We start from the raw sequence: 23967 nt of genomic DNA, 5'->3' as shown, positions 1-23967 counted from the left end.
GCAGATGTAGCTTAGCAAATTTATACCCTGAGAAAAACCCCAAGACATACACAAAAAAACCCAACAAAACAAATAAAAAACATCCACAATCCATGATCACTAGTAGTTTGGCCTCTTTAACTTTTTTTGCCAGGAACACGTTCGTACTCAACAGTTGTTTCGCTTTCAACAGCTCCATTCAGTTGACTCCTTGATCTTGATTTCGGCACGGATGTGCGAGTGCCCTTTTCAGGACCTTTTTACCCCTAATTAAACTGACCTTTATTGCTGCAGCACTGCATAGGAATGTTTTTTTTACAGAGATTTGCAACCATCCACATCAATCTTCTTTCAACTAAGTTGAAACCATTTTGGCGTCCACTCGAATAAATCACATTTTTACCCCTCAGCCGAGAGGCTCGAGGGGTATTGTCATTGCCAACGGCGTCTGTCCGTCCGTTCCGTCGTTCTGACCAGGACCACTTGTGGGGTACCCGTCCTTTGTTCGAGGTACCCCGCAAGTGAAATCTTTAGAAATAGGGTACCCCGCAACTGAAATCTTTAGAAATAGGGACAATGGGACAACAATGGAGGTACCCCGGAAGTCCATCTGGGAGGTACGTCCGGGCCGTCTGTCCGGAGTGTCCGTCCGGGCAGCTTAGTTTCCGGATGATAACTTTAGTTAGAAATGTTGTTTGGGATTGTAACTTGTAAGGGGGTTTGTCCTTGGGAGAAGGCCAGTTGGGATTGGTTTTCAGGTAAAAAAGTCAAAGGTCAAGGTCACCGTGGTGAGTCCATGGTTTCTGCATGATAACTTCAGTTGGACATGGTATTTGGGTTTGGAATGTCAGTTTGCCCTTTTCGAAAAACTCTGGCTGAGGGGTTTCAACAGCAACGCTGTTATTTTTGTTTTCTAATTTCTTGAAGATTACTGTTCATCTCACCCATGTCTGAATGGAGGGCTTTGTGTTTCTACGACCAACTCATACCAGTGTGATTGCACACCAGGATATGTCGGTGTTCGATGTGATACAGGTATAAACGCAAACAACTTTACCACATAGGCCTACACAATAATTGTCCCCTCGAGTTTCCTTAAGTTTTATATTTTCAAACCTGCAACATCAAATTTGGTCTGGATGGAGTTCTGTGGGAGTACCGTCAATTTAGCACAACGTTTTATTATGCCCCGCGGCGAAGCCGAAGGGGCATACTGTTTCCGCCTTGTCCTTCCGTGGGTGGGTGGGTGGGTGGGTGGGTGGGTGTGTGTGTAAGTGTGTGTGTGGGTGGGTGAGTTTGTCTTACATACGCAGTGTGGACTTCCGAACAAAAGACGTCCACATAATGTAGGTAGCACCGACGTTGTGTGGACTTGCCCCACGTCCACACAGTGTTTCCCCATTTCTGGAAAACAGGTTTAGAGGCATTTTTGGGTTAGGTTTATCCGTAGCAGAATGAAGAGAAACACTAAAGGGAATCATAGAAAAAAAATTGGGTTGAAAGAGTTTTCACAGTTTGAGAAAAATGAGTTTTTTCACTGGTTTTTCTTAACTACACGAAAGCAATGGAAAGTCCACACTAGTCATGTGAAACAAGTATGGGTGGGTGTGTGGGTGTGTGTGTCCGGACAAATCTTGTCAGCGCGATAACTTTAGAAATACTTTACATATGAACTTCAAATTTGGTTTGTGGATTGTCCTTGGTAATCCTAAGAAGCCTTTTGCATTTGGGGCCAAAAGGTCAAGGGTCAAGGTCACAGTGGCTGAAACAATAGAAATTTTGTCAGCGCGATAACTTGAGAAATACTTTACATATGAACTTCAAATTTGGTTTGTGGATTGTCCTTGGCAATTCTAAGAAGCCTTTTGCATTTGGGGCCAAAAGGTCAAGGGTCAAGGTCACAGTGGCTGAAACAATAGAAATTTTGTCAGCGCGATAACTTGAGAAATACTTTACATATGAACTTCAAATTTGGTTTGTGGATTGTCCTTGGTAATCCTAAGAAGCCTTTTGCATTTGGGGCCGAAAGGTCAAGGGTCAAGGTCACAGTGGCTGAAACAATAGAAATTTTGTCAGCGCGATAACTTGAGAAATACTTTACATATGAACTTCAAATTCGGTTTGTGGATTGTCCTTGGCAATTCTAAGAAGCCTTTTGCATTTGGGGCCAAAAGGTCAAGGGTCAAGGTCACAGTGGCTGAAACAATAGAAATTTTGTCAGCGCGATAACTTGAGAAATACTTTACATATGAATTTCAAATTTGGTTTGTGGATTGTCCTTGGCAATCCTAAGAAGCCTATCGCATTGGGGGTCAAAAGGTCAAGGGTCAAGGTCACAGTGGCTAAAACAATAGAAATCTTGTATTTATTCTGAGATCATAGGGATTAGGGATTAATTCATATAAAACCTACAGAAGACACTAATGCTGTCAATGAACGTTCCATTTGACCAAGGTACATGTAAGTTGATGTTAGAGTGGTGCTATGTCATGGAAACAGTCACGGTTGCGGGGCATTTGTGTTTGTAAACACACCTGACTTGTTTCATAATAATGTTTTCTCGTTGCTTAATGGGAACTGACCAAACATCATAAGAAAGTAGAAACTTATTCGTGTCAACTTGTTGCAAATAAAAGAATGCAAATAGTTTTTCTACTGGTAGGCAAAACAAATGAACAAATGAAGTTATTCATTGATTTAATGACGATTTCTGATTTTAAATGAATAATGATGACTGAAACGTAATTCATAAACACCTATTAAGACAGTTTACCCATACCTAATTGGTCGAGAGCCCATCTTGTGACCAGTTTGATATGGTTGATAAAGACATGGCTAGCTGGTCTTCAACAGTTTTCCAGTGTCACATGAAATTGGGACTCCTATGACATCTGGAGTCGTTACCATTGTATTAGTTGAATCCTCAGGTAGGCATGTGCAGTTCTACCAGCGAGTCGGTATTTTATCGTCCTAATCTTACACTTCACTGGCATAGCTGCATTCTGCGCTACATCATGCAGTACGCGCAATCGCGCATGCCAATCTCCATATAAGGCATTGTTTACGACTGACTTGTGAGAGGGCCATACCATAGCATAGCTTGAGGGGTGTTTTGAAAATAAGAAGTGAAATTGTTGAACAAAATGGTTGGAAATTTATAATAATTGACTAGGTTTGACTTTTGGACCGAAAAAATTTTGATTATTTTTTTTCTGAAAATGTATTCATGAATGGGAATAAAAATAGGCTTGGCTGGTGCTAAAAAAACACTATGTATAAGACTGGTTGGAGTCTGGATGCTGATAATCACCCTCGCCTTCTGCTCAGGTAATTATCAGCATCCAGACTCCAACCGGTCTAAATCATAGTGTTTAATACCAGCCAAGCAAGGGGAAACAACCAAAAATTCAAGGGGAAACAACCAAAATTCATTCAAGTCAGTCACAAAGCTAGGGCCTTCAAAGATTCATTCTTCATGTCAACTGTTAAACACTGGAACTCACTCTCCTCGGCTGCTGTGAACAGCGCAACACTAGCTGAATTCAAGGGACATATCAGTAATATCCACCAGTAGTCTATTTCCACACGCAGTGCGCAAGTTAGCGTTGATGTATCCGGCAGCATATTTTGCTGACTTAAACAATGGAGATGGAGATGGAGAAGCACATATTCCCTTAATTTATTCACACTCTGGCAATAAATAATTGCCAAATCTTTTGAACTTTTTCAACCCGGAGTCTTATAATAATGTATCAGGTTGCATGAAAGAAGAATTTGAGTAAATGAATCCTATTTTCTTTGATTCTGCTAGATTTAAATGAATGTGCGTCTGTCCCATGCCTTAATGGCGGTACATGCTTCGACGGTGTAGGCAGATATGATTGCTCCTGTAGGCCAGGCTATACCGGTACACACTGTGAGGTGTACAGTCATACATCAACAACGCCCAGCCCAACCCCAGGTTGGTTACTCATGATTTCCTTGGACTTCTTGTAGATGAAGGCATTGTTCAACTAGAAGACGAACACGAACAAGCTGGGAACCAGTGAAAGCAATATAAATCACATGACTAGTTCAGCTGGTAACCTCGCTTCTCTCTGAAACAATTTTTCTTGTAGCCGGCAATTTATGCACTTTACAACTGTGGGCTGAAATCTCTTTAACTGCTTGGTTTTTGAATCAAAGAATTAGAGTGGGCTGATATATTCCATCCTTAGTAAGGACGTCTTCAGAGGCCTACATATAGAAGGGATGGAAAGGGAAATCTTAAGAAAAGGAAAATTAGTTCTTCCAAGTGGAAAGATAATTACTGAGGTTACACTTTAAATTTCCACAGCAATATGAGTGGTGGTTGAATTGGAGCTGAAAGTTAAAGTTATTAACAGACATTCACCAAATAAAAATAAATATCTCAATCTTGCCTCCTTGTGTAAACAGAAAGGCCAGGCCAATGCCCACCGCCTACCGGTGCAGGAATCTGCGTTGAGGCCTGTTCTAGTGATTCCTCGTGTCCTGATCGACAGAAATGTTGTTCTAATGGATGTGGACATGCCTGCATTAATCCCGCGCCAGGTAAGCATAACTAGGAAATAGTTTGGGAAGTGACAGGTCACGTGAACCTGCTAGGAGCCCATATCAAGTGAGAGAGACCAGACTTTATAGGAGCCCAGAGTTCATATGACACCAGTCGAACGTAAAAAGTTGACTGAATCGGGATTCGCACCTGGGCCAAAAGTTAGTAAACAGCTGTGCAGATGTAGCTTAGCAAATTTATACACTGAGAAAAAACCCCAAGACATACACAAAAAACCCAACAAAACAAATAAAAAACATCCACAATCCATTTACATTACTAGTAGTTTGGCCTCTTTAACTTTCTTTGCCAGGAACACGTTTGTACTCAACAGTTGTTTTGTTTCAACAGCTCCATTCAGTTGACTCCTTGATCTTGATTTCGGCACGGATGTGCGAGTGCCCTTTTCAGGACCTTTTTACCCCTAATTAAACTGACCTTAATTGCTGCAGCACTGCATAGGAATGTTTTTTTTACAGAGATTTGCAACCATCCACATCAATCTTCTTTCAACTAAGTTGAAACCATTTTGGCGTCCACTCGAATAAATCACATTTTTACCCCTCAGCCGAGAGGCTCGAGGGGTATTGTCATTGCCAACGGCGTCTGTCCGTCCGTTCCGTCGGGCCGTTCTGACCAGACCACCCTTGTGGGGTGATGTTCCTTTCAGGACACATCACCCCACTTTTTACACAATGGAAAAACATCACCCCAGAAGGGAATCTTTAGAAAAAGGGATAATGGGAACACAATGCTATCACCCCACAAGTCCGTCTGGCTAGAACGGCCGTCTGTCCGGAGTGTCCGTCCGGGCAGCTTAGTTTCCGGATGATAACTTTAGTTAGAAATGTTGTTTGGGATTGTAACTTGTAAGGGGGTTTGTTCTTGGGAGAAGGCAAGTTGGGATTGGTTTTCAGGTCAAAAAGTCAAAGGTCAAGGTCACCATGGTGAGTCAATGGTTTCTGCATGATAACTTCAGTTAGACGTGGTATTTAAGTTTGGAATGTCAGTTTGCCCTTTTCGACAAACTCTGGCATTAGGGTTTCAACAACAACGCTGTTATTTTTGTTCTCTAATTTCTTGAAGATTACTGTTCATCTCACCCATGTCTGAATGGAGGGCTCTGTGTTTCTACGACCAACTCATACCAGTGTCATTGCACACCAGGATATGTCGGTGTTCGATGTGATACAGGTATAGAAGCAAACAACTTTACCACATAGGCCTACACAATAATTGTCCCCTTAAGTTTCCTTAAGTTTTATATTTTCAAACTTGCAACATCAAATTTGATTTGGATGGAGTTCTGTGGGAGTACCGTCAATTTTAGCACAACGTTTTATTTCTTAATAATGTTTTCTCGTTGCTAAATGGGAACTGACCAAACATCATAAGAAAGCAGAAACTTATTCGTATCAACTTGTTGCAAATAAAAGAAAGCAAATATTTTTTTCTACTAGTAGGCAAAACAAATGAGCAAATGAAGTTATTCATTGATTTAATGACGATTTCTTATTTTAAATGAATAAAAAGGGTGAAACATGAATATTATATTGAATGAATCCCACACTTTGCCGATAAGTAATTACCCCTTCTTTTCTACCTTTTGAACCCAGAGAGTTTCAATAATGTATCGAGTTGCGTAAAAGAAGAATTTGAGTAAAATGCATCCTATTTCTTTGCTTCTGCTAGATATCATAGATTTTGAGAGCGGGTCACAAATAATAACACTACCTTTTAGAAACACGTTACTGACATGTACATGTCTGTGTGTTTTTTTCAATGAGTATTCCTTTGTGTGTATTTCACAGAAATCAATGAATGTGCCAGCTCGCCTTGTAGGAATGGAGGAACCTGTGTGGATTCAGTCAACAGTTTCTGGTGTGTGTGTCTAAGTGGATACGTGGGGACCTTCTGCGAGATTGGTGAATGAATTCTTGAATCCTGATTAGTGCGTAGTAACCAGAGAGTTTCAATAATGTATCGAGTTGCGTAAAAGAAGAATTTGAGTAAATGCATCCTATTTTCTTTGCTTCTGCTAGGTATCATAGATGAATGTGCATCTAGTCCATGCGTGAATGGCGGTACATGCATCGACGGTGTAGGCAGATATGTGTGCTTCTGTAGGCCAGGCTACACCGGTACACACTGTGAGATGTACGGTCATACATCAACAACGCCCAGCCCAACCCCAGGTTGGTTACTCATGATTTCCTTGGACTTCTTGTCGATGAAGGCATTGTTCAACTAGAAGACGAACACAAACAAGCTGGGAACCAGTGAAAGCAATATAAATCACATGACTAGTTCAGCTGGTAACCTCGCTTCTCTGAAACAATTTTTTTTTGTAGCCGGCAATTTATGCACTTTACAACTGTGGGCTGAAATCTCCCTAACTGCTTGGTTTTTAAATCAAAGAATTAGAGTGGGCTGATATTCCATCCTTAGTAAGGACGTCTTCAGAGGCCTACATATAGAAGGGATAGAAAAGGAAATCTTAAGAAAAAGAAAATTAGTTCTTCAAGTGGAAAGATAATTACTGAGGTTACACTTTAACTTTCCACAGCAATATGAGTGGTGGTTGAATTGGAGCCGAAAGTTAAAAGTATTAACAGACATTCACCAAATAAAAATAAATATCTCAATCTTGCCTCCTTGTTTGGTAAACAGAAAGGCCAGGCCAATGCCCACCGCCTACCGGTGCAGGAATCTGCATTGAGGCCTGTTCTAGTGATTCCTCGTGTCCCGATCAACAGAAATGTTGTTCTAATGGATGTGGACATGCCTGCACCAATCCTGTGTCAGGTAAACATAACTAGGAAATGGTTTGGAAGGTGTCTGTTCACATGTGAGAGTTAGAGTCCATATCATGTGAAAAGATACCAAACTTCATAGGAGTCTAAATTTCATAGACACCAATCGAACGTAAGAAATTGACCTAATTGGGATTCGCACCTGGGCCAAATGTTAGGGAGATGCTGGGCAGATATAATCCTAGCAAGTTTATAAGCTGAGAAAAAAACCCATGAAGACACAAACAAAAAACCTCAAAACCAATATAAAACACACCCACCCCAAAAATGGAAAATCGGTCAAATTCCATTTACAGCACGTTGTAGTTTAGAGTTTAAACTTTTTTTTGCTAGAAATATGTTTTCTTACTCAACAAATGTTAGCATTGGACTGCTCCATTCCTTGATCTTGTGTTACTAGTGTTATTATTCCACCTTTTTGAAAAAGACAAATAAGTCTTTCTTCTGAACTATAAGATTACCAGGATGTTACACAACTATTTGACCCATTGTGATTTCATTAACGACGCTATTTTTTACTGAAATTGATCACTTCAATACACTTTTCTTGTTCTTCAGATGTCTGCAATCCGAACCCTTGTCTTAATGGCGGTAACTGTTATCAAAGCTATACATCGCCGGGGTCTTACACGTGTTTTTGCGCCGCTGGATTCTACGGATCAAACTGCGAGACAAGTTCAGGTCAGTGCAGTTTACATCCAACTTTTGAAAGAAAGCAAATTTACAAACTGGTGGTTGAATAGGAGTTGACAGTTAAAGTAAACAGACATACACAAAATAAAGATTCACGTCTCAATCTTGCCTCCTTGTTTTGTAAACAGAAAGGCCGGGCCAATGCCCACCACCTACCGGTGCAGGAATCTGCGTTGAGGCGTGTTCTAGTGATTCCTCGTGTCCTGATCGACAGAAATGTTGTTTGAATGGATGTGGCCATGTCTGCACCACTCCTGTGCCAGGTAAGCACCATCGGTACCGCAGCTAGGAGCAATACACCTTTAACTGAGCACAATCCTCGCAAAGAAAGTAGAACCTGATTTTCATCAACTTGTTGCACAAGAAAGAATGAAAACAGTCTAACAGTAGACAAAATCAAGAGCAAATAACGTTATTCACATAGAGTTAGTCACAAATTTTGATTTAGACTGAATGATGATAACTGAGACGTGATTTTGTACCGGACAAAAATAATTCCAATATTTTTGTGCTAAATCGTGAAAATAATGACCTTTTTTTACAGTTTCTGTTGACGTGTGTCAATCTGCTCCGTGTCAAAATGGCGGCATCTGTACTTCATTCAACGGTAGCTATACCTGCCATTGTACTTCCGGGTTCACCGGGTTCAACTGTCAAACGGGAACCGGCACTGGTAAGTGCTGAGAATGATGTCAATTAAAAATCGTGAGAATCTGTATCAACTGAATCGATTGCTGTTTAAATGACCCGATTGACCACTCGTTCCTGGTAGATTTTTTCAACTAGAAAAAGAAAACCAACAAACTGAGAACCAGTAAAAGGCAATAAAAGTCCCATGACTAGTTTGGCTGGTAACCTGCTTTTCTAAGCATTGTTTTGCACCCAGCAAATTTCTGTACTTAACAGCTACATGAATTTGGCAGTTAAAATCTCCTGAACTGACTGATATGTGAAACAAGTTTTTATTCTGTTCATGTAATTTTACTTTTTTTTTACAAAGCCATGTTGAAGGGCAGCTCATATCAAGATGAGGGCTATACACAAAAGATAGAAAAGGAAATAAGAAAAGAAAATGAGTCCTTCCAAGCAGAATGATGTAATGTTACTCTTTTAACTTTTCAAAGCAATATGAATGGTGGTTGCACATCAGCTGAACATTAAAGTAAACACACATTCTCAATCTTGCCTCCTTGTTTTGTAAACAGAAAGGCCAGGCCAATGCCCACCGCCTACCGGTGCAGGAATCTGCATTGAGGCCTGTTCTAGTGATTCCTCGTGCCCCGATCGACAGAAATGTTGTTCTAATGGATGTGGACATGCCTGCCTAAATCCTGTGTCAGGTAACCATAACTAGGAAATTGTTTGGAAGATGTCTGTTCACATGTGAGAGTTAGAGTCCATATCATGTGAAAAGACAGCAGACTGCATAGGAGTCTAAATTTCATAGACACCAATCGAACGTAACAAGTTGACCTAATTGGGATTCGCACCTTTTCCAAATGCTAGAGAGATCCTGATCATCAAAAATATAGACCTTCTTCATTGAGTTTCAGTTGAAAACTAAGCTTGTAGATTAATTTCATTTTCACCCTGAGGTAACATTTTCTGTGGAATTGCCCAAAACGAACTGGTGGTTGAATAGGAGTTGAAAGTTAAAGTAAACAGACATTCACCAAATAAAAATAACTGTCCCAAACTTTTCTCCTCGTTTTGTGAACAGAAAGGCCGGGCCAGTGCCCAGCGCCTACCAGTGCAGGAATCTGCGTTGAGGCCTGTTCTAGTGATTCCTCGTGTCCTGATCGACAGAAATGTTGTTCTAATGGATGTGGACATGCCTGCGTTAATCCCGTGTCAGGTAAGCATAACTAGGAAATAGTTTGGGAAGTGACAGGTCACATGTGAACCTGCTAGGAGCCCATATCAAGTGAGAGAGACCAGACTTCATATGGCACCAGTCGAACGTAAACAGTTGACTTAATCGGGATTCGTACCTGGGCCAAACATTAGGAAACTGCTGAGCTGACGATATAGCTTAGCAAATTGATACACCGAGAAAAAAATAAAACACAAACAAAACACCCCTGCCCCCAAAAAAGAAAATTTGATCAAATCCGTTTACATCACATTGCAGCTTGGCCTCTTAAACTTTTTTGTCGGGGACATGTTTGTACTCAACAATTTGTTTGCTTTCAACAGTTCCATTCAGTTGACTCCTGGATCTTGTGTTAACTGTTGTATGCCTTTCACCTTTTGTGTGTGTACAAAAACAAGGCTTTCTTAAGAAACTATTAGAGCACTAGCAAGCGAAAAAACTATTTGACCCATTGTGATTTCATTAACGACGCCATTTTTTACTGAAAGTGATCACTTCAATACACTTTTCTTGTTCTTCAGATGTCTGCAACCCGAACCCTTGTCTTAATGGTGGTATCTGTCTGCATAGCAATACAACTCTGGGGCCTTACACGTGTTTTTGCGCCGCTGGATTCTACGGATCAAACTGCGAGACAAGTTCAGGTCAGTGCAGTTAATATCCAACGTTTAATTGAAAGCAAATTTACAAACTGGTGGTTGAATAGGAGTTGACAGTTAAAGTAAACAGACGTACACAAAATAAAGATTCATGTCTCAATAATGCCTCCTTGTTTTGTAAACAGAAAGGCCGGGCCAATGCCCAGCGCCTACCGGTGCAGGAATCTGCGTTGAGGCGTGTTCTAGTGATTCCTTGTGTCCTGAACCGCAGAAATGTTGTTCTAATGGATGTGGACATGCCTGCGTTAATCCCGTGTCAGGTAAGCATACCTAGGAAATAGTTTGGAAAGAGACAGGTCACATGTAAAAGGGACTCTAAGTCCATATCAAGTAAAAAGACACCAGACTTCATAGGAGTCGAAATTTCACAGACACCGATTGAACGTAACAAGTTGACCTAATTGGGATTCGCCCCTGGGCCACATGTTAGAGAGATGCTGATCATCAAAAATATAGACCTTCTTCATTGAGTTTCAGTTGAAAACTAAGCTTGTAGATTAATTTCATTTTTTCACCCTGAGGTAATATTTTCTGTGGAATTGCCCAAACGAACTGGTGGTTGAAAAGGAGTTGAAAGTTAAAGTAAACAGACATTCACCAAATACAAATAAATGTCTCAAACTTGTCTCCTCGTTTTGTAAACAGAAAGGCCGGGCCAATGCCCAGCGCCTACCGGTGCAGGAATCTGCGTTGAGGCGTGTTCTAGTGATTCCTCGTGTCCTGATCGACAGAAATGTTGTTCTAATGGATGTGGCCATGTCTGTGCCAATCCCGTGTCAGGTAAGCATACCTAGGCATTGGTTTGGAAAGTGTCCGTCCACATGTGAGGGTTAAAGTCCATGTGAAGTAAAAAGACACCATACATCTTAGGAGTTTAAATTTGATAAACACCGATCGAACGGAACAAGCTGACCTAATTGGGATTCGCACCTGGGCCAAATACTAGAGAGATGCTGATCATCAAAAATATAGACCTTTCTCATTGAGTTTCAGTTGAAAACTAAGCCTGTATATCAATTTCTTTTTTTCACCCTGAGGTAACATTTTCTGTGGAATTGCCCAAAACGAACTGGTGGTTGAAAAGGAGTTGAAAGTTAAAGTAAACAAACATTCACCAAATAAAAATAAATGTCCCAAACTTGTCTCCTCGTTTTGTAAACAGAAAGGCCGGGCCAATGCCCAGCGCCTACCGGTGCAGGAATCTGTGTTGAGGCGTGTTCTAGTGATTCATTGTGTCCTGATCGACAGAAATGTTGTTCTAATGGATGTGGTCATGTCTGCGTTATTCCCGTGTCAGGTAAGCATAACTAGGAAATAGTTTGGGAAGTGACAGGTCACATGTGAACCTGCTAGGAGCCCATATCAAGTGAGAGAGACCAGACTTCATATGACACCAGTCGAACGTAAACAGTTGACTTAATCGGGATTCGTACCTGGGCCAAACATTAGGAAACTGCTGAGCTGACGATATAGCTTAGCAACTTGATACACCGAGAAAAAAACAAAACACAAACAAAACACCCCTGCCCCCAAAAAAGGAAATTTGATCAAATCCGTTTACATCACATTGCAGCTTGGCCTCTTAAACTTTTTTTCTGGGACATGTTTGTACATGTATGCCTTTCACCTTTTTTGTGTGTAAAAAAACAAGGCTTTCTTAAGAAACTATAAGAGCACTAGCAAGCGAAAAAACTGTTTGACCCATTGTGATTTCATTAATGACGCTATTTTTTACTGAAATTGATCACTTCAATACACTTTTCTTGTTCTTCAGATGTCTGCAACCCGAACCCTTGTCTTAATGGTGGTATCTGTCAGCATAGCAATACAACTCTGGGGCCTTACACGTGTGTTTGCGCCGATGGATTCTACGGAGCAAACTGCGAGACAAGTTCAGGTCAGTGCAGTTTACATCCAACTTTTGAAAGAAAGCAAAACGAACTGGTGGTTGAATAGGAGTTGGAAGTTAAAGTAAACAGACATACACAAAACAAAGATTCGCGTCTCAATCTTGCCTCCTTGTTTTGTAAACAGAGAGGCCAGGCGAATGCCCACAGATAACTGGTGCAGGAATCTGCATTGAGGCGTGTTCTAGTGATTCCTCGTGTCCTGATCGACAGAAATGTTGTTCTAATGGATGTGGCCATGTCTGCGCCAATCCCGTGTCAGGTAAGCATACCAAGAAAATGGTTTGGAAAGTGACAGGTCACATGTAAAGGGACTCTAAGTCCGTATCAAGTAAAAAGACACCAGACTTCATAGGAGTCGAATTTCACAGACACCGATTGAACGTAAGAAGTTGACCAAATTGGGAATCGCACCTGGGCCACATGTTAGAGAGATGCTGATCATCAAAAATATAGACCTTCTTCATTGAGTTTCAGTTGAAAACTAAGCTTGTAGATTAATTTCATTTTTTTACCGTGAGGTAACATTTTCTGTGGAATTGCCCAAAACGAACTCGTGGTTGAATAGGAGTTGAAAGTTACAGGAAACAGACACTCACCAAATAAAAATAAATGTCTCAATCTTGCCTCCTTGTTTTGTAAACAGAAAGGCCGGGCCAATGCCCAGCGCCTACCGGTGCAGGAATCTGCGTTGAGGCGTGTTCTAGTGATTCCTCGTGTCCTGATCGACAGAAATGTTGTTCTAATGGATGTGGACATGGCTGCGTTAATCCCGCGCCAGGTAAGCATAACTAGGAAATAGTTTGGAAGGTGTCTGTCCATATGTGAGGGTTAGAGTCCATGTCAAGTAAAAAGACACCATATATCATAGTAGTTTAAATTTGATAGACACCAATCGAATGTAACAAATTGACCTGATTGGGATTCGCACCTGGTCCAAATGTTAGGGAGAAGCTGGGCAGATATAAGCTTAGCAAGTTTATAAGCTGAGAAGAAAACCATGAATACACCAAAAAAAACCTCAAAACCAATACAAAACACCCCCAAAGGAAAAGCATTCAAGATCCATTTACATCACATTGTACTTTGGCCTTTTCACCTTTTTTCCCCCCAGAAACACGTTTTCTTACTCAACAAATGTTTACGTTGGACACCTCCATTCAGTTTGCTCCTGGATCTTGTGTTACTATTGTAATTATTACAAGTTTTTGAAAAAAGAAAAATAATTTTTTCTTCTGAACTATAAGATTATCAGGATATTATGAAACTATTTGACCCATTGTGATTTCATTAACGACGCTGTTTTTTACTGAAATTGATCACTTCAATACACTTTTCTTGTTCTTCAGATATCTGCAACCCGAACCCTTGTCTTAATGGCGGTAACTGTCAGCGTGTCGAAACATTGCCGGAGTCCTACACGTGTATTTGCCCCGATGGATTCTACGGATCAAACTGCGAAACAAGTTCAGGTCAGTGCAGTTTACATCCAACTTTTGAAAGAAAGCAAATTTACGAACTGGTGGTTGAATAGGAGTTGGAAGTTAAAGTAAACAGATATTCACCAAATAAAAATACATCAAGTAAAACTTGCACGATCCCACTGGCAGGCTGTTTTGACAATTGTTTTAGTGACATCTGTCATGTAGGACCGTCATCCAAGTCATATGTACATGTACATGTGTATGGTACCGAAAATATTGGGCTGTGACGAAGTGTGTATAGGCACATGTACATATTTTTTTGTCAACTGAAACAACCAACAGGTGGTCCAGATATTTCAAGCAAATCACAGACAAACGACTTGAAGAACAAGCGAACAACTCCCTAACTAAAACGTGTGCTTACAGCAAAAGAAGGAAATTGAATCAAACCATCAAACATAGTTAAAATATGTGACCTGCCATAGCATAATGAGGAATAACCCCCACCCTTGAATTTTCACGTTATGTACATCATGTTAAAGCGCAAATCTTTGGCTTGCCAGCGATACCACATTGATTTCTTTAGCTTAATTTACGCCGCAGGAACGTCAACAGTGTCCTGCCAAGTTTCGCTAACCTCATTTCGAGAAAAACGGCTTTGAAAAAAAGACACACATTGTGCCACCAACGGCAGTGAAAAAATGTTCTTCAGTTTTTCCACTTTGGTGGATATTTCCCCCCCCCCTCCCAATAAAAAAGACCCCATAGTTTGAATCTTGGATACCTTGGCTACTCAGAAGTAAGAAAATATCAATATCGATTTTGACATGATTTTTCTAGTATATCCGACTTCAGGCGTCGATTACTCAAAACAAGGTTTTGGGGGACATTCCTCATTTTGCCTCAGTAGGTCACATATATGCACTAGCTATAAGTCAAAACTAAACCTAACATACAGAATTATTGTACAAGGAAAACAAAATGTCTCCTTGAAACCCACAATATCACCGCCAGTCTGTGGAGAGAAGGCCGACGTCATAAAAATCCTTTCCATCACAGATACTTACGAGGTCTCTGGAGAGCTCAGCTCCAGTAGTGTTACTATTGAATCTAACGTATATGTCAGTCAGTTTGTGTACCTGTACAGGCATCAGTGAACCAAACCAAAATGGAACACACAGTCATGTTTTACTATACTCTCGAGGACAGTGCTTTGTGTTTCCCTTTGTCCCTGTAATATAACACTCTCCCATAGTCTAAGCACACAGACTTACTACAGAGGACCGTTTCCAACAAAAGACCCAACTCCCAAGGACTGAAAGGATCTGTTGTGCTCCCTTTGTGTGTCGGTCCTCTGGGGTTATGTAGAACAAGTACACACAGTCATACATACATCCATACTGGAATTTGTATCCTTGTGGAGTCATTTCTTTGTTCTCGTGTACAAAAGTTTTCGAGTTTGAAAGTGTACTTTGAAAAAGCTCCTATTTTAACCCGAATTAATTTCCTGGGCTGCAATTCCGACTTAATATCCCTTTGATAAAAAACTTCAATTTGCGACAGATCAACACACCTTGGAAATTCCTAATTTTTGAGTAAAATGTATATTTTTCATGATAACCTTGTGGAGACATATTCAATCTTTTGTTCCCTATTATACCCATGTCTCCACAGGGTACCGTGTACCAGATCATAGATAAGCACACCCACACACAGACACACAGAAGGAATACGCGATCGCAATATCCCCCTGTCTGACTTAAAAGCCAGAGGGATAAAAATGAATATCTCAATCTTGCCTCCTTGTTTTGTAAACAGAAAGGCCAGGTGAATGTCCGCAGATAATGGGTGCAGGAATCTGCATTGAGGCGTGTTCTAGTGATTCCTTGTGTCCTGATCGACAGAAATGTTGTTCTAATGGATGTGGACATGTCTGTGCCAATCCCGTGTCAGGTAAGCATACCTAGGAAATGGTTTGGAAAGTGTCCGTCCATATGTGAGGGTTAGAAAGTCCATGTCAAGTAAAAAAGACACCATACATCATAGGAGTCTAGATTTCATAGACACCGATCGAATGTAACAAGTTGACCTAATTGGGATTCGCCCCTGTGCCAAATGTTAGAGAGATGCTGATTATCAAAAATATAGACCTTCTTCATTGAGTTTCAGTTGAAAACTAAGCCTGTATATAAATTTCTTCTTTTCACCCTGAGGTAACATTTTCTGTGGAATTGCCCAAAACGAACTGGTGGTTGAAAAGGAGTTGAAAGTTAAAGTAAACAGACATTCACCAGATAAAAATAAATGTCCCAAACTTTTCTCCTCGTTTTGTGAACAGAAAGGCCGGGCCAGTGCCCAGCGCCTACCGGTGCAGGAATCTGCGTTGAGGCCTGTTCTAGTGATTCCTCGTGTCCTGATCGACAGAAATGTTGTTCTAATGGATGTGGACATGCCTGCGTTAATCCCGTGTCAGGTGAGCATAACTAGGAAATGGTTTGGAAAGTGTCCGTCCACATGTGAGGGTTAGAGTCCATGTCAAGTAAAAAGACACCATACATCATAGGAGTCTAGATTTCATAGACACCGATCGAGCGTAACAAGTTGACCTAATTGGGATTTGCCCCTGGGCCACATGTTACAGAGATGCTGATCATCAAACATATAGACATTCTTCATTGAGTTTCAGTTGAAAACTATGCTTGTAGATAAATTTCATTTTTTCACCCTGAGGTAACATTTTCTGTGGAATTGCCCAAAACGAACTGGTGGTTGAAAAGGAGTTGAAAGTTAAAGTAAACAGACATTAACGAAATACAAATAAATATCTCAATCTTGCCTCCTTGTTTTGTAAACAGAAAGGCCGGGCCAATGCCCAGCGCCTACCGGTGCAGGAATCTGCGTTGAGGCGTGTTCTAGTGATTCCTCGTGTCCTGATCGACAGAAATGTTGTTCTAATGGATGTGGACATGCCTGCGTTAATCCCGTGTCAGGTAAGCATAACTAGGAAATGGTTTGGAAAGTGTCCGTCCACATGTGAGGGTTAGAGTCCATGTCAAGTAAAACAGACACCATACATCATAGGAGTCTAGATTTCATAGACACCGATTGAACGTAACAAGTTGACCTAATTGGGATTCGCACCTGGGCCAAATGTTAGAGAGATGCCGATCATCAAAACTATAGACCTTCTTCATTGAGTTTCAGTTGAAAACTAAGCTTGTAGATTAATTTCATTTTTTCACCCTGAGGTAACATTTTCTGTGGAATTGCCCAAAACGAACTGGTGGTTGAATAGGAGTTGAAAGTTAAAGGAAACAGACATTCACCAAATAAAAATAAATGTCTCAATCTTGCCTCCTTGTTTTGTGAACAGAAAGGCCTGGCCAGTGCCCTGCGCCTACCGGTGCAGGAATCTGCGTTGAGGCGTGTTCTAGTGATTCCTTGTGTCCTGATCGACAGAAATGTTGTTCCAATGGATGTGGACATGTCTGTGCCAATCCCGCGCCAGGTAAGCACTACACAGACGTGACATTGTAAAGAAACACTGACATTGCAAAGAAACACTCAGCAGAATGCATTTATTTCATCAACTGGAAAACAATGGCTTTAAATGCTTTTCCTCAAACAGCTGTTCCACACAGTCTTACAGAATTCAGTCTGTGCAGACATTGTCTATTTCCTAAACTGAGATTCATGTGTTTTTGTACCTCCAAAATGGCTTCATTGAACAGATTGCACTCATTTGCTTAAAATATGGCTGTTTGATTTTCCTCTCACAGTTGATCACAGTCCTCCAGAATTTAGCCGATGTCCTGCAAACATTGTTCGCAGTATCCCTGCTGGTAACACCGGGGTCAGGGTGACCTGGTCTGAACTACACGTGGAAGACGACAGTGGGGAAACGATTCAACCCATCCAGGTAGAGGGCCCCCTCTCTGGTTCAGTTTTCCAGCCTGGGACCCACAGGATCACCTACGAAGCCCAGGACTCGGCAAGGAATACTGCCGTCTGCACGTTCCAAGTTGAAGTCACAACTTATGGTAAGACCGGATTAAACTCAGTACCAGAGGCTGCAAATATGACTCAGCAAGTTCAAACATTTCTATGTCCTTCCTGGATGGGAAACCAGTCCACCCCAAGTTGCTCCCCAGCTATGGCCGACACCTATTGAGTTGTGGGACTAAGGAACCTTCAGACTCACAGACCTTTGGACTATCTAGCAGTAACCGTTTGATTGCCCTTCGCTGGCTTTATTTCATAAGTGCTATATTTTCATTGCTGCCAAAGTGCTTGTGAGATCAAAATTCACAAGCTTTTTCTGGTTGGACTGGAACCCACGAATTAGAAATCCAAGGTTGAATTAAATTGAATTGACATCCCTATGATGCAAAATAGAGTTCAAACTACCAAGAATATACAACTCAATTCTCACACCTTTCTCCAAAGCCCAAATGATCAAGTTATTATTTTAAATCAATTGCAACGCCGGGCGTTACCAGCGAGAAATATGTGGGAACATATCAGACAACGGAACGTCTTCAAAGTCAAACTGCCAAAAATACAAATCAATTCCCACGTCTTTTTCCAGAGCACATTGCTCAATCAAATTAGTTTCATCAACTACAGCGCCGGGCATTCCTGTTGAGAGAATGTACAAAAAAATACGGTGAACAACGAAACTTCTCCAAGCCAAAAAAAGGGCAGCTTCTTTTGCCGTTTTGCATTATATTGGAGACCACGAACTCCAGCAAACGCAAATCACAAAGCATCACCGCTGGGCATTTCGCGATGTTTTATTCTCACTCACAAACACAATTTGCCGCCGACTTTTATTTTCATGCAGCAAAGTAAAAGCACAAACGGGAGATGTATTTTGACGATGATGTAACGCATTTTGATACTGTCAATATCGTTCCTCAATGTCAAAATTGTTCATATTTACATATGATTAGAAAAATATCATTGGCAGTTTTGATATCAAAACAATATTGAATAATCGAGTGATAGGCCAAAATAAATAGTCTCCTGTTTCTGGTATGGAGCTTGCCTAAAAAGTTGTGCGGCGATGCGGCTTTTTTTTTTTTTACCTGTTTTTTTTTAGCAAATGTGGGCTGATGACTGCAAATGGTGCCCAACTAAACTTAGTGCAAATATATGGGAGTCAAGAGAGGCCACATAAAACTTTTTCTCGATCATAACCCCATCTAAAAACATGTTAAAATTGTGCAGCAGCAGGATTCCAGTCAAACCAGTGAGTTTGGCGGTTTTGAGACATCATCTTTCATTGAAAAAAAAAACTTTTTCATTTTGCCGACGCGCATGGCTACGGCGACGCGCGTGCATACCAGAAATCGGAGACTTTGTTTTGGCCATATCAATATATCGACAGTGCTTAATAATACCTCTTGACAAATCTGTTTTGTTCTTGCAGAGGTGAGGGATGTGCCTCCATCTATCGTCTGCCCGCCAGACATCACCAACAAGCTGTCTGCAGGCAAGTTGTCCGCCGTGATTACCTGGGACATGCCTACCGTGCTTCTCTCCTCCGGCCCTGCCCGCATGACCTACCAATCCATGGAGTCTGGCTCCCGTCTGGGCCCGGGGAAATACACCGTCTACTACCGCTACACCGATGACTCAAACTTGCAAGGATCTTGCTCCTTCACCATCACCATCACTGGTAAGTTGATAAAGGTCGGCGTCTTGGAGTTATCGAGTCTTAGAAGCAATTTGCAGGAACAAATTTCGAGATGATAATTGAAAAGAAAAGCTGGTCGTAGAAGAATCTGAGGTTTCCACCCCTTAACCGATTGCACTGTTTTATACAATTCTGCATTTTTTCATTAACCCTAACTCCCTAGGAATTATTGCTGGGATGCAACCTCAATCCTGCAAAATCCTCCAACTGCCTCCATGTAAAAATTGCATACAGCCTCATCAGTTCTGTAAAATGCTCGGTTATTTCTTGAATGTGGCCCTTGGAGGGGTGACCACTGCCTCGATCTTGCAAAATCCTACACCAATTCACTGTCAATATGTTGAGGCAGAGCCAGTGACATCCTGGAGCAGTGCGCAGGATTTCAAATATAGTATAGGCCTAAATTTATGCACGGCTGATCATAAACAACACAAGGTCCGGCCCAAGACCTTGACCCAATGATAATAAAATGTTTATATAAAATTCAAGATCGATAATTCGTTCATGCGTGTGCCACTTTGTGCAACAATGCATTTTTAGGAAGAACAAAAATATGTCACGTCACATGATCCCAGTCCACTGTCTGGCTAGCTTTCAGCATCACAGGGATTTGTTTGTGATTGTCTTGTGATGGACTAGGGAGGACTTGTGATGGGATTGTGAGGACTTGTGATTGACTTGTGATTGACTTGTGATGGACTTGTGATGGACTTGTGATGGAATTGTGATTGACTTGTGATGGACTTGTGATGGACTTGTGATGGACTTGTGATTGACTTGTGATGGACTTGTGAGGACTTGTGATTGTCTTGTGATTGACTTGTGATTGACTTGGGAGGACTTGTGATGGGATTGTGAGGACTTGTGATGGACTTGTGATTGACTTGTGATTGACTTGTGATTGACTTGTGATGGACTTGTGATTGACTTGTGATTGACTTGTGATTGACTTGTGATTGACTTGTGATGGACTTGTGATGGACTTGTGATGGACTTGTGATGGACTTGTGATGGACTTTTGATTGACTTGTGATGGACTTGTGATGGACTTGACTCCAAGCTCCTAATGAGCCTCACCGTTAGTTATTTTGTCCTTTTTTAAATTTTAGCTTCAGGCAATCCGAAACCCCAGCAGCCCGGACAGCCGGACAAGTTAGGCGGTGACGGCCAGGAATTGACGCTGACAATTGTCATCGGCGTGGTTGCACTGGTCGTCGTTCTGGCCGTCGTGATGCTAATCGGGCTCTACATGTACAACAAACGGTAGGAACTCCCTTAAAACTTTCTTCATTCTGACAAGTTTTGGAATTTTTTTTTTTAAAGTAATTATATTTCAAATCAACAAAGCAAGTATGCGAGGGAAAAAAATCTCTTATTTCTGGATATATAATTTAATAGGAGGATACTGCTTCACTACATCACAACTGCACGGTTGGTTTGGACATCTTTACCAAGAAAACAAGTATTATATCAAGCAACATTCTCAATTTGTGTGTAATATAAAAAGCAACTGTACAGCTTGAGTTGACTGACAAACGAGTTCAAATGTCGTTTCAGATTTTGTATAATGAAAACATTCAAATTTTGATCGATCAGTATTTTTGTTCGGTGTAAAAAGACGAAAATTGTCTGAAATTGTCTAATCTTGCATTTGGATCTTCAATTAAGCCTCCGTCTCTTATCCCTATTGGTGTACACAAAAAATGGAACAGAGTTACTTATGCGAGGAACCGTTGATATTTTTTTAATGAAAAAGGGAAAAGCGTTATTGCGAAAGACAGACTTTTCGACTGACGTCTAAAGGTTCGAGGGTCGTAAAACAACAGATTTTAGGATATGAGGCAATTCTTTTTTTTTTCCTTTTCCTTTTTTAAATAGAAAGAGCACCAATAGCGAGACGTCTTCTGTCGGGAGTGGCAAGGGTATCTTGAAGGGCCAGAACTCTACTGAGGAGCCGCGCTATTCCAAACAACCCATCGGACAGACTCACGAGATCGCCTAAACGTCTGATATCCTGCACTGAGTCGCTGACCCTGCCTTTAACAGATCTGACCACACCCATTAAACCAGGCCCAATTTAACCACACCCATCTGACCATGCTATCTGATTGTGCCATCCATTAAAAAAAACTGATGTCTTTAACATACAGGTTATCAGTAGCTTCATTTGCAACCAGTTTTCATGACCACGCCCATTTGACCAACTGAAAATGAGGTCTTAAAAAATAGCAGCTAATAATATGCAACACATTTAAGAACGCTCTTATTAGTAAACTGAATCACAGTGCTTACAGTGTTATTATTACCCCTGATTATTGGGCCAGTTAAACATTCCAAATACCATCTCAGCTCCCTGGGGAGTATACAGCTCGATGCTGCCTGTTAGGCACAAGGAAGCTAATTCAATCACAATAACCATCTCTGCCCTCTCAGGTACCCATTTACTCCTGGGTGGAGAGAAGCAATGAGTGACAAAGTGCCTTGGCCAAGGCCACACGCACCATGACCCCGGCTGGACTCGAACCCACAACCTGCAGCTTTACCCACAGACCACGAATCAGTGCCCTTAACCACGAGGCCACAGCACTCCATGGCAGCTAGATTTATTTTCAATCCTGCCATCCCGAATTTTTACTGGGTCTAAAGTGGGTCAACAAAAATGGTCCTGTCAATTCAAGTTTAAAACGGTAATCAGCTGTTTTTTTATTCATTTTCAAGTAAATAGTGGAGAAGGCAGGGGGCAAAATGCACCACGACTCCTGAAGATTTGTAATAAAGAAAAGAAAGATTGCTTTAGTTTCTACTTTTTCTATTTAGGGTTCTATTTTTGGTAACAAAGTTTGAAGTTCACGATTTTCTTTAAATTTTAAAGTTTTTTTTATAAACTTTTTTTCGCAATGAGCTTCAAATCTTAATTGTATGCAGTTTAATCTACCTCATTACACAGTGTACACTTGCAATGATTTTGCCGCAAAATGCTTTCAGTTAATTAAGCTATATTAATCGGTTTGTGATTTACAGTCGTATATGTATCTTGAGTGTAGCCAGAATTTGCAATTAATGTTTCACACTTTCAGTAAAAAGTTCCACTTTCCATTTAAAGCTTATAACACGACAAAATTTACACAGACGTATTTCAAGCATATTTTTTACAGATAAGTTAATCACTTGCATTCTGCCAAACTGCGGTGGAAGCCACTGGGATCGGAGACTAGGGGGAACGCCCTCTCCCGCGAGCACACATACTTTCGAAATTGTGCTTTTCCCGCCATTTTTGGGTTGTAATTCCACAAAGAAAAAAACTTGGCTATTGAAATTGACACAGAAATACGTGCGTAAACTAGTGTCAGATGTGAACAGCGCCATCTATCGGTGCCCTCCTTAACGAAATTTTCTTGTTCCCTTTTTCTTGTAAAGATTTTGTTGAAACATAATCAAAATTTGAATGCCCCCTTTCAATAGCATTCCTTTACCGCTGATTCTGGCAGCACTCTGCACTTGTTAACGTGTTTATGATTTGTATGTTTTATTCAAAATGTATTTTGTACTCGGACATATATATTTTTTTTATTAGGGAAAGCACTCGATGATTCATTTGAACTTCACAAAATGTCAGTTTCATAATATTTGAGCAAGAAAATGTTGTTTAATAATCCTGATCACACTCAATTTCGATAAAGAAGAGCCAATAAGGACATTTAATATCGACACGACCATGACTGAATCATCACTGTTATTTGTTTGTTTTAATTCATAATTTTGTTTTACATATATTTTTTACAAACAAAGTATATTTGCACTAAATTGTAGTAGTTTGAAGCCATGTTATATGAATGCTGTGTATAAAAAGCTATGAGGCTGTTTAAAATGTTTGTTACTTTTTTTCAGAAGGGTGTCCCTTTTTATTTCTATGGTTCTCATGTTGTTTTTGCCTCTAAAGTTCGGTCTGTCGGTCGGTCAAAAACAAATCTGAAGAAATGTGTTTAAGTTGCACCTAAGTTAAATAATACCACGTGCGTATTGTCTCGGCTTTGTTTATTGCAATGGGCTTATCATGAGTTGATATCACAGAATAAAATAATGAAAACATATTTGGCAAGATGAAGTTGACAGGCTTACATTATATCTGCATCATGGCTTTAGTGGCAGCTATGACAGACCAGTAAAGGTATACTTCAGGGTGAGTAAAAAAAAACCACGAAACCCAAATGTCGGGACTATTATTTTAGTGAAGTTCTGCATGTAGCACTTTCAAAATCTAGGATACAAAGCCCAAGTCATAAGCTTGTTTTTAGTTTAAGAATCATTCATATCACTCATGTACTTTTGAAGTTACGGAATTTGAAAC

General features: G+C 40.7%; 1 protein-coding gene across 1 annotated transcript in view; it reads left to right on the top strand.

The window, feature by feature from the left end:
* LOC119736545 (neurogenic locus notch homolog protein 1-like) overlaps window positions 1-23710 on the top strand; it is a 36332-nt gene extending 12622 nt beyond the window's left edge. Inside the window, exons 18-38 of the mRNA XM_038210559.1 lie at window positions 4417-4551; window positions 7924-8046; window positions 8187-8321; window positions 8603-8731; window positions 9264-9398; window positions 9779-9913; window positions 10453-10575; window positions 10716-10850; window positions 11236-11370; window positions 11753-11887; window positions 12365-12487; window positions 13144-13278; window positions 13847-13969; window positions 15740-15874; window positions 16260-16394; window positions 16777-16911; window positions 17295-17429; window positions 17701-17961; window positions 19353-19601; window positions 20729-20882; window positions 21498-23710. Of these exons, the coding sequence (XP_038066487.1) occupies window positions 4417-4551; window positions 7924-8046; window positions 8187-8321; window positions 8603-8731; window positions 9264-9398; window positions 9779-9913; window positions 10453-10575; window positions 10716-10850; window positions 11236-11370; window positions 11753-11887; window positions 12365-12487; window positions 13144-13278; window positions 13847-13969; window positions 15740-15874; window positions 16260-16394; window positions 16777-16911; window positions 17295-17429; window positions 17701-17961; window positions 19353-19601; window positions 20729-20882; window positions 21498-21621 (3029 nt within the window). The 3' untranslated portion in view covers window positions 21622-23710. The remainder of the gene's footprint in view (window positions 1-4416; window positions 4552-7923; window positions 8047-8186; window positions 8322-8602; window positions 8732-9263; window positions 9399-9778; window positions 9914-10452; window positions 10576-10715; window positions 10851-11235; window positions 11371-11752; window positions 11888-12364; window positions 12488-13143; window positions 13279-13846; window positions 13970-15739; window positions 15875-16259; window positions 16395-16776; window positions 16912-17294; window positions 17430-17700; window positions 17962-19352; window positions 19602-20728; window positions 20883-21497) is intronic.
* Window positions 23711-23967: the final 257 nt, after the last annotated feature.

Source organism: Patiria miniata, unplaced genomic scaffold (assembly GCF_015706575.1).
Source record: "Patiria miniata isolate m_02_andy unplaced genomic scaffold, ASM1570657v1 HiC_scaffold_3, whole genome shotgun sequence".
Lineage (NCBI taxonomy): Eukaryota > Metazoa > Echinodermata > Asteroidea > Valvatida > Asterinidae > Patiria > Patiria miniata.
The sequence above is the reverse complement of the archived record's forward strand: the minus strand, read 5'-3'. Positions and strand labels throughout refer to the sequence as shown.